Here is an 18,530-nt window from a genome sequence, read left to right as displayed (position 1 = left end):
CCAGTATTTTACCATGTATAGAGCCAGTCTGTTCATGTAGATCTTATTCTTGGACGTATCCTGGAGAATAATAAGTGGTGGAGCAATCACACACAATTTTAATGTTCACTATTCTCCTTCACCGTTTCCACAATGTTTGAAGTCCAAAACACTAATGACAAATGCGTAAAGTAGGGACGTTTCCTATGAGAAAGTGTTTTGTTGAACTTTTGTACAGAAAGTGTATTTTTATATTCATAATTATGCTACTATGTTGTTGAAGTTATAGATATACTCTTAAATGAGAATGAATGTAAAAGCATCTATACTCACTCCTACTATCAGGTTGCATATTTTTCACCTATGCATAGACTGACATTATCTTGGCACCCTGTAACACATATCATGAAACTCTGTATATTCTTTGGGCCTAATTCACAAAGGTAACTTACAATATTTTTCTTTTTAAGAACATACTTTATTGGTTTGAGCCATAGTATACAAGTACAAGCAGATATGCAGAATTAGCATTACTAAACAATATCATATTTTGTAAACTAAAAAACAATGAAGAAGCTACGAAGAGAACATAAGAAGGACAATACTAGAGAGTTGTCTCTGTCCCTTTGTCATGGCCTCAGATGATGGGACACTGTTAATAACCTATAGGCGGCGGATCTGTTCCTTGTTTTTGCTATAAGAGAATAGAACTGAGTCTAGTGAAACATAACTTGATGGCGATGGGGACAGTACAATGCCTCGGTAATTCAGCTCAGTGTTTCTTTAGGTGTGTGTTTTAGGGAGCAGCCAGAGGCCAAAACAATGGCTCCTCCAACCCCATGCAGAAATCCAGCTCTCTCTTCCAAACGCCAAGCAGAGGTAGGGATTCAGACCTCCAGGAACAAGCTATAACCCATTTGGCAAGGATAAGGCCAAGGAGTAGCAGGTGGTGCTTATACCTGTTCCCATCTATATATTCTAAGATGTGTAACAATGCACGCTGCTGTGTGCTATGAAGGTTCCAGCCTAGCACCTCAACCAGACATGTGAGTAATCCTTTACAGAATCTATTTAGGGTAGAGCAAGTCCAAACTGTGTGTCGGAAGGTGGCTTCTTTTCCACTGCAGCATAAGTATTCAGTGGTTATAAGCCCTGCCTTCCCGAGCCTTAAGCATGTGTAATATGCTCTCTGCAAGTATTTAAGTGGAATCAGGTACAAACGTGAGGAGATTGCTGCCTCCGGGTAGACTCTAAAGCCTCCCCCCAATCGTCATTGTCAATGGGACCTACATCTAACTGCCATGTTTCTCAGAGTGTTTCAAGTGTAGGGGTACTATGGGTAACTATCGTCTGATAAACTTTGGAAATTCTATGCTCCCCTAGGTCACCCATGAGGTTCTTTCCTTCTAGAGGGCTAAGCACAGGGAGGTCTGTAAGATTTTTAAGATATGCTGTTAGTGTGTGGCGAAATTATAAGTATTTATGAAATTGGGGAGGGGGCATGGAAAATTCTTCCTGCAATTCTCAAAATGATTTGAGGGTAAAAAACCCGGAGGACATTACCCATAGAGGATATCCCAATCCAGTCAGATCCCAAGGAACCCTGTAGGTGTTTCAGTTGTGGGAGAAGCCTATCGCACCACAGTGGGGCCTCCCGTGGGAGGTTTTCTGCCAACCTATGTCACAATGGGACTGACGTCATGTCATAATTACTACTTTAGTAGCTGGGGAAGAGCCTGCACGTTCTAGTGATTGTATAGGTATTTGTATAACAAGGGGTCCACCAGCAGCCATCTCACAACGGGACATACAGGTTGGTCCTCGGGCATTATCACTAGTCTTTTAATACTTGAAGGTGTGAGGGTGCATAATAAGACGGGACGTCGTGGCAGCAATACCCCTGCAGTATGTGGAGAGAAAATAGGTGCAAAGAGCCATTCTGACCACTCTGCCCCCTGCAGGAACCCACCCTGCATGGAGTTGTTCTGTGTGAACCACATATGTGGCATGGGGTATGGGTGATTTTGTAGTTAATATTAGAGATGTGGAAGGAATATCATTTCATAGATTGCAGAGTGCACACTCAGGAGATCGCCGGTCTATCTGCTATGAAAACCCCAAGATATTTCATGCCATCTTGGGTCATGGAGAGGTCACTAGCCCATTTGTAGACTCCGAGAAACCCCCTCCCCCCCCAGAGGCCATAGTGTGAATTTATTTGCATTCATAAAGAGAACTGGCGTTTTGCTGAACATTTGCATGACTTGAAGGATTCGAGGGCCTGACCTATGGGGATCAGCTATAAAAAAGAGAACATCATCAGCATATAGGGATATTCGAGTGCAGCTTCCAGCCGACCATTCAAAGCCCCGAATCCAGGCAACCAGACAAATCCAAGTCGCCAGCGGTTCAATGGCACGGTTTCGGAAACACCACAATTTCTGCACACCTCCAGTGTGGGGGACTGTGTGTAGTTTGGGCTGAGTCTTCTACAGCATCCAAATAGTGTGGGCCTAGTTGAGAAATATATGCTTTATAGAATTCGCTATGGAAGCGGTTGGAGCCAGGTTCTTTTCCGGTGCGCAATTCGGCCAATGCAGCAGTCAGTTCCTCCAAATAGACTGGGCCTCTAGTGACTCACAGGTTTCTTCAGTGAGGGCCTTTGGCAGAATGTCATCGAAAAATCACTCAGTCATGCAGGCATCTAGGGCCTCATGTGACTTATATAGGGAATTGTAGTAGACAGCAATGGCTCATTGGTGACACCCCAGGGTCGGTCAGCAATGAGCCATCACTGTCCAGAATTCCCATGGTTTTGTGCCTGCTGGCATAACCTGTAGAGGAATCTCCCTGATTTATTGCCCCATTGGCATATTCTACTCTGTGAGGCAAGCCATCCACCATGTGCAACATCCATCAGCTCACTTTGATATTGTTGCTGCATCAGACATAGCTGCCCATGCGACAAAACTCCATCTTTATTTCGAGCCTGGCGCTCTAGTGTCATAAGGCACGCTTCTTCGTTTGTGTTCCACCGCATAAAGTCTAATGTCTACCCCCCTGAATCATGGGTTTCACACCGTTGTCCCATTGTGGAAGATGTACTCCATGAGCGCATTGCGAATAGGCATGCAATCTGTCTGGTTTTGCAAGTGCCACACAGTAAGCCGCCATCTAAATGAGTGTTAATGCCAGCCTAGCAGAATCTGAACTGCCAGAGGGGAATGGTCTATAAGCCTTCTGGGGAAGTTCCTTGCCGATGGTACTCTGTGTATGAAGGACCCGGGATAACAATTTAATCTATTCTGGAGTACGATGAGTGGGTGTGGGAATAAAAGGTGTAGCCAGTGTCTGTCGGATAGTGTATCCTCCAAGTATCCATCTACCCTACCATATCTGTTGGGGTCTTTAATTTGACTGGTAGGGTCTGGCTACAGTGCCAGAAGGTCTCCATCTGTCTATGCATGGGGCGCACAACATAATTCCAGGTTCCCCCACCCACCACAATCCCCTCGGGCAGAGAGCCCCAAAGTTCCACTAAATGATCTAAGAAGCTCTGGCTCAAAGGCATGGGGCATAAAGGCTGTCAAATACTAGATGCATCCCGGCTATGATCCCATGCAGGAAAATGTGCCCTGCAGATCAGCCAACTTTTGCACTAACAAAAATGAGGTCCTGCAGTGTACCAGAATGCCACCCCACTGGTATTCCAACTAACTATATGTAGTTATACAGAGATGGACTTTGTGGGTTGTGCCACCATTGTTCTATAAGGGAGAAATAGTCATCATGGTACTGCACCGAGGAGCTCATCTCTAGGAACCAACAACCTTTGCCACATATTTATGTGCCAACATATCTAAAATAAACATGAACAACATCCCCACTCCAAAACCTAAAAGCTGCTGAATTATCTATCGCGGGAAGCACTGCACCCTGCCATAAATAGGGAGGGGAAGCCTGGTCTCCCCAATGGATCCTAAATATCCCAATGATGTACCGAGAACTGTGGGGGACCCAAGCTCACCATAGCGATTGGCCAATACTTGACCTGAATGCAGTCTTGCACAATCAGAAGGATTCAAAGCCGCCGTTCTGGGGAGTTTGGTCTAAATTTCTGAAGTCAACATTTCTTTTTGGGTGTGGTCTCTGAGTCGATGTACTGTTTTTGGAACACCACATTGATCTAGATTGGTGTCTGCGCTTGTCCAAAGGTTTTTGCTATATGTGACCGGGCTCCCCAATATGGAATCTGAGTTTCTTTGCTGTGTAGTATGTCGTTTTAGGGTCCTTTGTTCATCTGTCCACATGAAAACTTCTGGGGTTTCAAAGAAGATAGTGCTGGAATTGAAGACTAATCTCAAACGGGCTGGATACAGAAGCATATAAGGGATCTTGAGATCTTAAAGGTGGGCCTTTGCTGCAGTGAAGGACTGGTGCTGCTGATGAATCATTTTTGTATAGTCAGGGAAAATCATCATAAAATTGGAATCATAATTTAGATCAGACTGTAGCCTCGCCTGTTTAAGGATGACATCTCAGTCGTGAAAGTTTAAAAACTGTACGATCATGGACAGTGTTCTAGCTCCCGGTGGAGGTCATTGCTGCAGCAAAGCATGAGGACAGCGCGTTGTCTGGAATCCGAGAGTTGAGCCTGCGGGTGAGGAATTTTCCAACATTGGCTCATTCTCAATTTTCGGGGAAACCTAGAAAACAAAGGATATTCCTTCTGGCCAGCTCTTCTGCATCTTTGACCCGCAGAGCCAAGCCTTTAGTCAGCTGTTCAAGGGTAGAAAATGTATGTTGGAGTGTAGACTCTTTATTCAAGAAGACAAAGGTCCTGAACTCATACAAATAAAGTTAAGAGCAATAAACATAGACTTAGATAAGAACTATGTCTTTTTAATCCAATGTCCAGCCGGACAGAGAAATTTTTATTTTCGGAATAAAGTCAAGATCAACATATAAGTAAGACACAACACAGATCAAAAACTGGGCACAAACCTGTACCAAGTGAGAAAGGGGTGAAAACAATACATGGGGAGAATGACAGGCAAACAGAGTGGAGCTAAAGGTGGCTTACAAAACAATGCAAATCTTGTGTAAGCTAAACCTAACAGTAACTGCAACACATAATGCACAAGGGAAAAATGCAGTACTGTTAAAACAGTCGATGTGACGTTTCGATCCCTATCTCTAATAATAAACTGGGATTATCTTCAGGACTACATTAGTTAATATTGCCTGAGTATTTGAAAAGAGGCCTTCTCACCGAGGAAAATGATCCATCGGCATCTGTTGCGGAGCCTCGTAGATGGTCTGATACACCTGATAGTGTACACAGAGAGCCTGTTGAGGCTTCTGTGAAGACAAGGTGGCACGGCAGGACGTCTATGGAGCGTTCCTGTCCCAGTGCGAATGCCCTATAAACAGCGGAGTGCCCCGTGCAAAATTGGAGAATAGAAGCCTGAACGGCTGGTAGCACGGCTCGGCTGCTAATTGAGGCAGTCCGGGTACTAGTTGGTCCTCAATGGGAAGTCGGAGTTGGGCTGCACAGAGTCCCGTCCGATGTAGCAGGATTACTCAGCATCTTCTAACCCCAAAACCCTGGTCTCTGCTTTGGTTATGCGATCGACTAAGCTGCAGAGATCTTGGCACAAGAGTGTCATTTCTGCGACTACCATGCCAATTTGGGTCTCAAGTGCCTGCCGAGGCTTGGTGATGGTGTTCAGTAGGGATCATTTTCTGGCAATCCTATGGTGTTGTCCACTGTGTCTACAGATTTCGTCGCTGTCCCTGTAAACAGATCCAAAGTTCTTTGCTAAGGCCCGGGGCCATATCTTTGGACATGATGTGCAATGAAGGTGCCAGGTCCTGTATTTACTGGCCCTTGCCTTCTCACCGCAACTCATGGCACCTTGTACGTGATCCTCAGGGCTAACTGTCGCAGCCCTGGTCCTTTAAAAAGTATGGGGCAATGAGTAGAAGCACTGTGCTCAGCTGTAGAGGCAGCAAAGGAAGGACCCCCCGAGCACAAGCCACACCGGGCTTAGCCCAGCCACCTCTATGACTGGGAGGATGCCACCACTTAGCATGGATTGCCAGGTACTCGTTGATCTGCATAGTCCCTCTGGAGAGAAATCACTGGTCAAGCCAAGCCCTCCCAAATTACCGTGGTCGTTCTTCCCCGCCCACCTGGGACTCACTGATGTGCTGCTGACTCGGGCCCCTCTCGTCATCCCGCCCCAGGCCTGTCATGTGTCTCCGCGTTCACCCAGAATTTTCGGGGAGGCTCACAGAGCCCGCCCCCAGCTGTGGCCTGGGTGCACATCACACCTCACTGGCCCACAGGCCACAGGTTGTCTCGTTTTTCTGTTTCACTGATCCAAAATTGGCTCCCGGTTCAAGCTAGCTTGGCTGATGAAGGGTGATACCCTGAAACCAGACCCAGGATGCTTGTTTCCGGTCCAGGGAAGACCTGGCTTGGCCGTTTGGGTTGGACGTTTCCCACAAGTAACAGGGTCAAGACTGATTTGCATATGGCTGGGTCCAAACTGTGGTGTTGTGAGCAAAAGAATGATGGCTTAAACCCAGATGATTGTGACTGGGTTGAATGTTTGCATTGTTCAGCATTCCGTCCATCTATTGTTTCTTTTACATATTTTGCCCTAAGTGGGAAGGGTATGCCCAGACGTGGGTCCCGTGCTCACTACACTACTGGATTAATGTTAGCCTGGCTGATGAAGGATGATGCCCTGAAATGAGTCCCAGGATGCTTGTTTCCGGGCCAGGGAGGACCTGGCTTGGCAGATCTGGATGGACTGTTCCCAGAAGGAATAAGGTCAAGACTAATTTGCATATGGCTGGGTACAAACTGGGGTGAGTTTGTGAGCAAAATAATGATGGATTAAACCCAGATCCTTGTGACTGGGGGTCTTTGTTTGCATGTCCAGCATTCCATCCATCAATTGTTTATTTTGAATATGTCGCCCTAAGTGGGAAAGGTATGCTCGGACATGGGTCTTGTGCTCACTGCACCACTGGATAAAAGCTAGCCTGGCTGATAAAGGGTGATGCCCTAAAACCGGTCCCAGAATGCTTGCTTCCGGTTCAGGAAGGACCTGGCTTGACATTTAGGTCTGGATTGTTCTCACAAGGAACAAGGTCAAGACTGATTTGCATATGGCTGGGTCCAAACTGGGGTGGTGTGGTGAGCAAAAGAATGGTGGATTAAACCCAGATTCTTGTGACTGGGGTGAATGTTTGCATTCTCCAGTATTCCGTCAATCAATTGTTTCTTTTGCATATGATAAATATAAAGGCAGTGTTTGAGGGATTAGCTGTCTGAAAAAGAATAATTACCTTTCAAATGTGTATGTATTTATTGACTGTACAGTTAATTAATATCATTAAAGTAAAAAAAGCAATCAACATGTTACAGCTAAAACAATGGCTAAAAACTGTTGTTTGCAGGAGAGATTTTTTTAAAAAAGAACACTTTTTTAGTAAAATGATTTGCCACCCCTCCCCAGTACCGCCCCAATCAGCCATCCCCAGAGTTTATGCTTATGAAGGTTTGTCTTTGGTGGCTATCCGGAATCCCGTATTGTCCTGTGAGGGTGGATGGCATTATAAAACTATGACTTATTCCCATTGACCTCTGGTCCATTTTCCTTTGAGGCGTGCTGTCCTGGAGGGACTACTGGAAGTGCAGGGAGGCTTTAATGCACGATCAAGAACACCTCAACAACCTTTCACTGGGTTCATTATGCTCTTCTCCTGAAATGTATTTTGTTCGTTAGCCGTTTTTAAGGCAGTCCTGATGCAGTAGGTAAATTTCCCCAGTATTGCTAGGGTCGTCGTGTTGGACTTGGACAAGCACATGGCTGATGGTTAGCTATAGGATTTTATTTCATAGATGGAACAAATCGGGCACAATAGCCTTCTTCATTCATTGATGAGAGTGGGGCAACAGCATAATGGGTGCAGCCACGATTCCCTCATGTATGGGCAGAGTCTACAGTTTGTGGCATCACCCCTTCGAGCCCATGCAGGGTTGAAATCCGCAATTTCTAGGGTGATTAATCTCATGAAAAGAATTTTTTTCTGGCTGATGTAGTGAGAGCGTCACTTGGGTAAGCTTGGGCTTTGCTTGCCAAATACAAGCTATTCAGTGGGTCTAAATGTGGGCTTGAACGGAGCGATTTACGGTCAAGGTCAAATGAAATTTCACAGTTTTTGGCTCTTTTCCAGGTGTTCATAGGGATTTCAGGCCTCCGTATGCTCTCTTCCACTATATTCAATGTTTTGTTTGCTTTGTCAAGGGCGGTGTGCCAGAACGTTCAAGGCTCTTCGAAGATTGATCTCAGTTGCGCATGCGCACTGTGGTGTCGGCCTTAATCCTGTAATGCCTGGATTAGGGTTTTAAAAATGCTTTCCAAGTTAAGTAGCAACCCACGTATGCTGTTCAAATTGTAATATTCATTGGATGCACCCAAAGTCACTCTTCCATGTGTTATCGACTCACTGTCTGTTAGAAGTAAGAAATGGTGCAACAGAACTGCAGTGATTCTAGAAGGCCTGCGGGATAGATTTCAAATGTCCTCTTGCATAGTGCCTGCTTCAAAAAAGAAACGCCATAGTATAAACTTGTTATTGTGGTATTCAAAATTAACAGCCCTCTAACTAAACAGTCCGTGCCAGACTCATGCTTACTTTGGAGAATGTATAGTGAAGTATTCCAGTGGCAAAAAAACAAATCACAAAGTACTTCCGTGCTGTGAATCCAAACCAATGTCCCTCTTCCTTGTGGTATGTAATTTTCTGTCCGCTAGAAACAAGAAATTAACACGGACTGGTTGTTAGAGGGTTGTTAATTTTGAACACCACAATGTCAAGGTTCATACTATGGCGTTTCTTTTTTGAAGCAGGCACTAAGCAAGAGGACATTTGAAATCTATCCCGCAGGCCTTCTAGAATCACTGCGGTTCCGTTGCCATATTGGTCACTTTATGAGAATACAGTCAGTGGTTATAGACTAGTTTATGACTGGTGATGTTTTCGTATTAGCTTAGGGTTTTCACATTAGCTTATGGTTCTTTCTCATTGTTTTGTTTTTGATACCATATAGGGATACTCTTTTTTACCACGTATTTTCATAGGTATTATGCTCAGAGTCCGATTTATTTCTCATTTGAATCGCCAACTCAAAACTCTTCTCCAGTAGAATATTGGGTGTGAAAGTATAAGTAGCACATAGGCACTTTTTCAATTTGGGAGATTTTCACTTGGCATGCAATTTCGATCCAGAGCATGTTTCTAATCACTTTTTCACATTTGGTTAATATCGTGTAATTTTGAACCATGCAAGAAAGGAACATTTTGATCCTGCGCCGGGCATAGTATCAGGCTGAACACATGGGGCCTTATTTAAGAAGGCCTTGCGCCACCATTGCGTCACTTTTAAAATGGGAAAAAGTGACGCACCGGTGGCGCAAGACCTTCATAAATAAGGCCCATGGATTTAAGCATGTAGTACATGTTTTCCTCTAACACACTCACCACTTCTCAACCTCTCATCTCCATGAAAGACCTGCCTCCTCTTTTGAGCACTACAAATGCGCTTCAAATCTCCGTTTTTTTGTAAGAATTGTACCTCAAGTTTTAATTCATATCTCACGGTTATACAGGCCAATACCATGCGTGGCAATTGTTTTTGCTGATTGTTTTTCGAGGATGTACTGTGAAATGTATTGATTGTAGCCTTGTTTGTTCATGGATTCCCCTAAAGAAGGGTGCACTCTGCACCCGAAATGCATTGGGATAGAGTGATTTACGTCCATTAAGTATGATTTTTCCTGTATTAAGGAACTCAGCTTATAAGAAATTCAAGCAATTAAAACAAGATTTATGAAGCAATGTATTGATGCAACTGTGATTTATTGTTGGTTTATTACAATTTGTTTGTAGACTTTTTCCACGTTATGTATGTGATGTTTTGTTAATGTGCGAATGTATTTCATATCACTAAATACATCAGCTAATCTTGGTATGATGCTTTTTTAATGCATAGTAGTGCACTCTCTGTCTGAAACTTTGCAGTCTCAGTATTTCTATTGTCTTGGGATGACTGACATTTTGAAAAAGTGTCTTCCTTTTCTCACCTTTTCAGCAAAAATAATGGTCATTCAGGCTATTTTAACATCCAGATTGGGAAATGGAAATGATTTATACTTAGGTTTTCCAGATTATTTCCTTGACAAACTGCAGGTTGTCCAGAACTCTGCAGATCGAACTCTCTTGAATCTCCCCCCAATAACTCATAGTTTCCCTCATTTGAGGACTCTTCATTGACTTCCTATTAAAAAAATGTTATTTGCAGAACACTTGTCCTTGTTCACAAAGCGCTGCAGATCATTGGGTCATATTATCTCAGAGGATGGATGAAAGAGTACACTCCTTCTAGAAGTCTCTGATCATTCACAAGTCGGAAAGTAAATATCCCAGAGATTCATTGAGCGAGAATTGGAGGCAGATATGTCTCCTATCTTGGGTCAGGTGCCTGGAACAAACTTGTTTGGGAGTTATGCCTAACAGCTGAGACATCAATCTTTAAGAATGTTTTTTTTAAACCTGGATGTTTCAACAGGAATACTTGTATAGTAAGCTGGAGCAGATAACCTTGAAGGTAGCACAGAGACCCTCACTTGAGTAGTTACAAGCTTTATAAATCTCATATCTTCATCTTCATTCAGAAGGCGCACACGTAGAGAAAGAGAACCAACCACTCAGAAGGTGTTTCTAGAACAAGAAGAGTAAGAAAATGTTGACATTTTGTAGCATTTAGGCATCTTCTGGAACCGCCTTTGTGGTCTGTGATAAAGTGAGAAAAATATACTGAGGAGCCATGGAACAGCGCCTGCAAACAGAACACAGAGACTTGTGTAAATAAATTAAATAAGTAAGAAAGGGCCACACGTATTAAGCTTTTTTGAGGTCCGATCGGCCACTTGGACCTTTTCCGTCTGCAAAAGTGCTTTCACATATGCATCAAACACAAATTGCGATTCGGTTACACGTTACTGAATCACAATTTGTGTTTGCGATTCAGTATTTGGAAGGGCCGTGTTTAGGGCGTCCATTCCAAATACCGAATCCAAATGGTATGTATGAATGTTTTGCGACCAAATTACAGTCGCAAAACATTCATATTTTACAGACTCCTTGAAGGAGGTGGTAACACATTCGCTACTTGGAAGGAGTCCCCAATGTGCCCCTTTCCCACTTGAGTATAGAAAACATGTTTTTACCCACCGACCACTGCCTACTCTAAAAAAATTAAACTGCAAAGTTTCATTTTTTCTTTTTAAATGCACCCTGTTTTCCTTTATGTAAAACAGGCTGCGTTTGAAAACAGAAAAGACTGTTTTATTTAAAAGCAATCACATACATGGTGCTCTGCTGACCTTAGCAGGCCACCATGCCTGTGATGGCGTAGATTCCTCATGACTCGCAAATTGCAACCTACCTCATTAATATGCACAAGATAGGTCTATTTGCGACCCATTAATTTCATACATGAGGATTAGCGATTACCAAATTGTGATTCAGAGAAAATTGCAATTAGGTAATCGCTACTTGTAATAATGATTCATGTGGCCCAAAATGTGTTAAAGATGTGTAAAATGTTATAAAACATATTTAAAGAACATTAGTTAAAAACTGTAAAAAAGTTTATAAAACATATACTATATATAACAATTACAAAAGCAGAATTTGAAAACTGTCAAAAACAAGAAAAACAAGAGAGTGAAAACACAAAAAAAGCCAACAAAAAAATGATGTCCACTCTTTTGTGCACATGGGACTGGCCACTGCTAGTTCTTGGTTGCAGGGCCTGACCTGAGTCCCAGACCTATAGTCAACCTCCCACTGCAGAGGGCCATGAATAGGTGGGTACGGACCAACCCCTTGCTGCACATAGCCAAAAGAATTCAGTGAATTTGATTAAAAATATAATAATTCACTAAAAATGACAGCTGTTTATATAATTAGGCATGGTAATAAGATCTTACTTTGCGTTAATGGAAATCCTTAGAAATTGACTACAAAAATCTAATGTTAAATTGATATTATAGTTACTTATGGTTATAAAATATTTCCATCTGGAAATTCACTGGAAAAAACAATGGTTAAAGTGAATATATAGTTAGATACGGTAACACGATTTTAGTATACATAAAAAAACAAAGGTCAAAATGACATTATACTTATGTGTTGAAATAAGGGAAAAACTAATGATTAAAAATGAAATCAACACTGAACATCAGTTATAGTTAACTGAGCTAACTATAACTCGCACCCACGCTATGCCCGGCTCATGACCTAAGTTGCTGCATCACTGAAATGTTAAATTACATCATTTATTAAATTATTGATGATATCTCAATTGATGAGAAAAATCAAAATCATATGATAATGGCTTTAGGACTCTGCGAGATGGATGACAAAGCTACACCCAACAGTGGCCAACAAATGTGTGGTGTCTTCAATAGGCTTGAATCAGCCATAAGGAGCAATAGACAGGAGACACCATCTCAGCAGAATGTCCTCCTGAAATCACCAGGAAAACAATCCCTTTATTTTAACGGATGCTACAAGTCTGGGTTATTGGCCTGGGAAAATAGAGACCGTAGGCACTGGATAACATTTACCAAAGCTTCAGGTGGAACCTTGCTCAGAACAACTCAAATGTGGAGCTGTGTGCAACTATTAAATTATAGCATTTCCCTTACTTCTGAATGTACCCACCACGGCAGAAGAGACTGATGACACTAGTAAACAGGCAACAGCTTCTCCGAAATCTATGTAAATCTGATACCCAGTGAATTAGATCTTGACTAGGCTGAATAGCAAACTCTTCTTTATTGATCAGAAAGGCAAAGACGCTCACTAACTCAATTGTGCAAATATGGTAACACATATCCCATGAGGATAAGCTCTAATGTCTAGAGAGTGAACACCTTAACGTCTAGATGCCAGTGCAAATTCAAAGGGAAGAGTCTGTAATGCTAATGTGCTTCTTCTCTTTGCAAGAGAAGGTGATGGCTGTATTGTATTCTTTTCTCTTGATTGTTGTGGCCTTTCCTCATAAGTCTGCTGGTGACCTTATCCTGAACTAGACACCAGCCACTGTAGAATCAACTACAGTGTAATCCGCTTTCTTACTTAATAACGGATTGATATATAAACACATGGCTACTGTATGCTCCACTGCTGTGGCAAAGCTCATATGTGTTTTTATTGTTACACAGACTATAGTGCTAGTTGTATCCTAGCATAGTGTTTGTGAATTAAAAAGTTTAGAGTGTGTGGTGCAAGTGCAGAGCCTAGGAAACAGGCATATTCATGTACATGGAACAGCTAATAAAATGCAGGCTTGAGTGTCATATTTTTCTGAAACTCATGTTAACAAGTCCAAGAATCATCATTTTCATTCTATGATATTCTTTTCTTTGGCATGACATCAGTAATGTGGCTACAAAGAGAGATGCTCTTGGGCGTTGTCTTGTAGAAAGAGGAAAATTAGCAGTAACCTTGCTTGTAGACTAATATGCTGGACATGAATACTTCTATTAAATCAGTAGCCAAACTTGAGCTCACACCACGTATCTCCAGAGAGCGCCATATACTAGAAAGGCACCTAAGATATGGATGGAGTGAGACACATGGAGCGGTTGCAATAGGAATGCTGCAATATTCTATTATGACTGCAGGCCTAATGCAAAATAAGGTATGGTGGCAAATTTACATAACTTAGCCATACTGTTTCTGTTGTAATGAAGTAGATCCAGTCGAAGTAGTTTCAAGTAGGTTTATTGAAGATAGATATTACATCTTAAAAAGAGCACCACCTGTAGCAGCCTCACTGCTCCTCATCCCACCCAGCAATTGACTCTCATACACATGAACATTCCATTCACCAACATTCACTCACACAGACACCCAGGCTAAGCAGCAGTATAACAGTTTCAATGGCTGGTAGCAACGTAAGAGGTGTGTAGACTAACTGTACAGGGATTTGTGATGAAATATGACTGGGTGCTATATATCCTTTTCTCTAATATTTAAAATAAATGTAAAGTTGTTTATGATAATCATTCTAATTAACTAAGTGGTAGTGTGAATTTAGGGTCAAAGACCAGGTTAAAAAGAAGAAAAAACAATCCATTGTTTTCTGTTCACTTTCGAATTACTACATATACCTAAATATAAAAACACGCACACAACTCGATCATAAATCATCAATTAACTTTAAATTAGGCGTATAGGACGTGATGTAGTGCTGGGTCATCAGGCTACAGCGTAAATTTATTAGGGAATGGAATAGAATGGAAAGTCTGCAGAGAAACTAACCCAATCCCGTTTAAACTGTGAAAGTTTTTCGCAACTCAGAAAGGTGAGGTGGGTGGCATAAATAGTTTCCATCCAAACTACTGGTGGTCATTAAAAGGTATCAAAGAGAAAAGTATTTAAGAACTACTTTTTGGGAGGCAAAAAAACAAGGAATTTTTCTTTTTTGTGAAAAAAAGACTTGGCACAAGTACAAGCTCACAGGGCATACTGCTGCATTTTTGTATTTTGGAGCTGGTGAGGATAAAGTGGACTCAATGTTTCCGATTTTATTTTCAAGTATGGAGATTGCAGACAGGAGAGTGATAAATGGATGTCATTTGTCACCTAGCATTGACAGACCTGATGGCTACTTGTCCTGCACACAATTACTGCACCACAGTGACCATTGTAAAAGGACTTTGAGGTTATGCAGTTAGAGACATATGGGGGCCGATTAGGATGGCGGACGGACTTGCGTCCGTCCGCCACCCCAGAGGTGGAGGGACCGTCCGCAGGGGCAGCGGCGGTCCCTCTGTGCAAATTAGGATGTGACCGCCACCCTGGCGGTCACATCCTGTATGTTTTAACATTGCGGCGGGTGCTGCTTGAAGCAGCACCCGCCGCAATGTTAAAACTGCATGTGTTACATTTACATGCACAAAGCGGCAGGCACCGCGCGGTGCCTGCCGCTTTGTGCATGTAAATGTTGGGGGGTACCGTAGGTACCCCCCATGTGCACCCCCCACCCCGACACCCTGGGGGCCCGCAACCGGCCCCCAAAAGCCAAAGACCACATGCTTTTCCACGGCGGAAATCCCGCCGTGGAAAAGCATGTTTCTCTATGCATCCTAATGTGGCTGGCGGTGTCTGATAGACACCGCCACCATATTAGAGCTTTTCCGCCGCGGTCTCGCGGCGGAAAAGCGGCGGGCGGTCTTGCCTTCCGCAGATGGCCCCCCCGCCATCCTAATTCGGCGGGGGTTCATTTCTCTGACCGCAGCGGTTAATCGGCATCCTCCGGGCTGGCGGTTGCTTCCGCCGGCCCGGAGGATGCGGATTAACCGCAATCGTAATCGGCCCCATGGTTTGTAATAGAAACTACATCTTAGTATGTAAAATGTAATATCTCATTTATGTTTCATTTTTGAAGATGTAATTATATTTGTAATAAAGATGCACACACCTTAGTTGAAAAATAAATGTAAGTTAAACTAACCAAAAGGAAATATACTCTTTTACCTTATGAAACCTCAGTTAGCTATTGGGATCACTGCAGATGTCTTCATGTGTGAGGACTGAGTCACAGAATTAAATCCTGATTGATGCAGTGCTGAATACTGGCTTGTTTATAGTGCTACAATGTCCCAGTCTGTGACAGAAAGCACTGTTTTAAAATTGTATTACAATGTATAAAACAGACTGCAGCAAAATACTGCTTCAGATAAAAACAAGTGCTTTAAAACTATACATTTTACTGATAAGAATCCAGACTATACCCAATGTAAATATGTTTATTTATGCGCATTAAAAAGGTGCAGTCCTTTTAATCGACACATATATTACCTCTCAGAAAGAATAAATATTTGTCACTATGAAACTGAGTGACTCTATTATTTAAAGCCTATACTGGCTCTAACAATTGAACACATTGGCATTTCTTTCAGGTAACTGATGCATTGATGAGAAAGCATGTTCCTTCTTTAGTTCTAAATCTGTTTTGCAGCACAGGAGCCCTCCCCTTCCACACACACTATGAGTGGGCACTAGATCTTAGTTATGGCAGTCTTTCTATGAAAAAAGGTGGAGAAGTGTGGCTCACTGGTTAGAGGAGGCAGACCTGGAAGCAGAGGTCAGCCTGGGACCAGGGTTCAATTCCCGGCTCGGTGGGGTCTTGAGTCCTAAAATGTCCATGGACTCGACAATTCTCGCTCCGGTGCCTACTCGATTCACGGGTTCACACTCTGCGACTCTGGGCAATAGCTTGCTTAATCTCCACAACGGCCCCTCGCGGTGGGATGCCTGGCTTTCACCTTGTGGATACCCTGCCGGGGTTATCTCACAGGGGAATACCAGGACGGGTTCCCTAAGCAAGCGCTTAGAGACCGCTTGGTGATTTGCGCTATATAAAATTCCTGTACATACATTTACAGTACAAAAAGAACATGGGATGTATTTTCCTTGCTAGCATTAGGGCCCAGGACAGCATTGTTCCGCACGTAACAGGGCCCAAGCAGTCAAAGGAGGGCAGGTAATTGTGCTATTCGTGTGGGTATTTTTTGCAGAAAGCCTGCTTTGGGCATTTGACCTATAAGTAATAGCCCAGCTGAGGTGTAGCCATCTTTGATGCTGCATAAGAGGTCTAGAGCACACTTCCTGTGCCAGTGTTTCTTTGAACCTTGGAGCAATGACCCAAGGGAGAGGGGCATTAAACAGAGGCAACACCTTGATGTGGGCATCAGAGAGATGAGAGGGTGAGGAGGGATGGGAGGGAGAGGGTTGGTATGAGATAGGATCCCATGTTGGGAAAGGTCAGAGGCGACAGCAGGGCAGCAGCTAATATTAGTGAAGTAAGTACAGTGACACTTTTGCCAAGGGGCCCACTGCAACACAATTATAAATGTTTTACAATAGAATTTAGGCATAGGGGCTCATTGTCCTTGCTAGCATTAGGACAGAAGACGCCATTGGCGCAAAACAACTGGGAAGCATGCAGTAGCTAATTTTCTTTCCGACAGAGACTGCCCAAATCCATGCCATATAGTTTTGAAGGGGGGCCCAACTTCAAAACATTTTGCTTAAGGGGGGCTAAGACCTAAATAGTTTGAAGACCTCTGCCTTAATGTACAGGGCCATAGATGCTCTCCACTGGGGATGATGGGTAACAGTAAGGGGGCATCCCCCGTATTGTCACTTTGAGGGCAGCATGGCCTTCCCTCTCTCCTGAAGGACTGTATATTTGGCTTAGTGCATTTTGTATAAAAAATGGAAGAATGTCATTCGTCTTCAGTTTCTAATTTGTTTCACAAAAGTTTTTAGTGGGCTTAGAACATTAATAAGATATGTCATACCAACATATTGGTGCAACAAATAGGATCATTTTCTGCTTCTGAATTTGACTTTTTACCTAATTGGGAACTATGGTTGTGCATGGGCTGTAAAAAAAATATAGATATGTTGATTAGTTATAAAATTTAACTTTATTGGAATAAGCGAAATAAGCTGATAAAATGTACTATCCTAAACAAATCATAATACAACAGGTCTCTTTTACGTTTCATGGTGGACCGTATTTATTATAGATTGGACTTTGTTTTTATTTTAGTGAGATTTAGAGGCAATCAAGAGCACTGTAGGCCAGAGTGAAAATATAGAGAGGTACAAGGCTGATGAATGAATACCAACATGGTATCTGTGCTAAACTATGTACCTAATTTACTATTTCCATTTGTTTTTGCAGGATTTTGGGGATCATGGGATCGTCTTCTGCAGAAACTGAGCTAGAGATCCCCAACAATTACTACTGTGTGTTGGCTTGCAAGTCAGGCCAATAAATGGATGAACATGGCAATCATATTTTGTATCATAATGGTGAATACAATTAAATTTGTATCGCAATATATAAATAAACATCCTTTTATCTCTTTTACTGAAACAGATTTTTTTTATTTTAAGAATGGGTGTGTGGATATTTATTGGGCATACATATTCTTGTGTAGACCCTAATTATTGTACTACTGGTGTAGCTTGTGCGGCAACCTGTTTCCTTACACCTAGATTATTTGCACAGCTTTCTCATGCACAGGACTTGATTTTAGCAGCAATATGTTGTGGGAACTGTGAAACTGGATTTGTGCTGCAGTAATAACCGGGTGACTCAGAATGGATGAAAGTATGTATATTTTTTACCATTGAGAAGTAGAAATTCACTGTTCTTTTTGTTGGCTGTCTGGTACAATCGTATTTGGATAATAGAAATAAAACAAGATACAGAGCAACGTTTGGTCTGCAATAGCCCTGTATTGTTTTGGAAATGAATGTAGCAACAAACAACATGTTATAATTCTAAGAGAACATTCTATATGTTCTCAGGGCTGTCAGCAATATAATGGAATATCAAAAGAGAAAATATAGGTGGCTGGATGGGAGAAATGGGACTA

At 42.5% G+C, this 18,530-nt stretch overlaps 1 protein-coding gene across 1 annotated transcript in view; it reads left to right on the top strand.

Moving 5' to 3' along the window:
* LOC144767612 (putative methyltransferase DDB_G0268948) overlaps positions 1-18,016 on the top strand; it is a 217,774-nt gene extending 199,758 nt beyond the window's left edge. The window contains exon 6 of the mRNA XM_078651015.1: positions 17,831-18,016. Coding sequence (XP_078507141.1) covers positions 17,831-17,924 — 94 coding nt within the window. The 3' untranslated portion in view covers positions 17,925-18,016. The remainder of the gene's footprint in view (positions 1-17,830) is intronic.
* The last annotated feature ends 514 nt before the right edge of the window (positions 18,017-18,530 follow it).

This window comes from Lissotriton helveticus, chromosome 7 (assembly GCF_964261635.1).
Source record: "Lissotriton helveticus chromosome 7, aLisHel1.1, whole genome shotgun sequence".
NCBI classification, from domain to species: Eukaryota; Metazoa; Chordata; class Amphibia; order Caudata; family Salamandridae; genus Lissotriton; species Lissotriton helveticus.
Note: the sequence above shows the minus strand (reverse complement) of the source record. Positions and strands in the feature narration are given on the sequence as shown.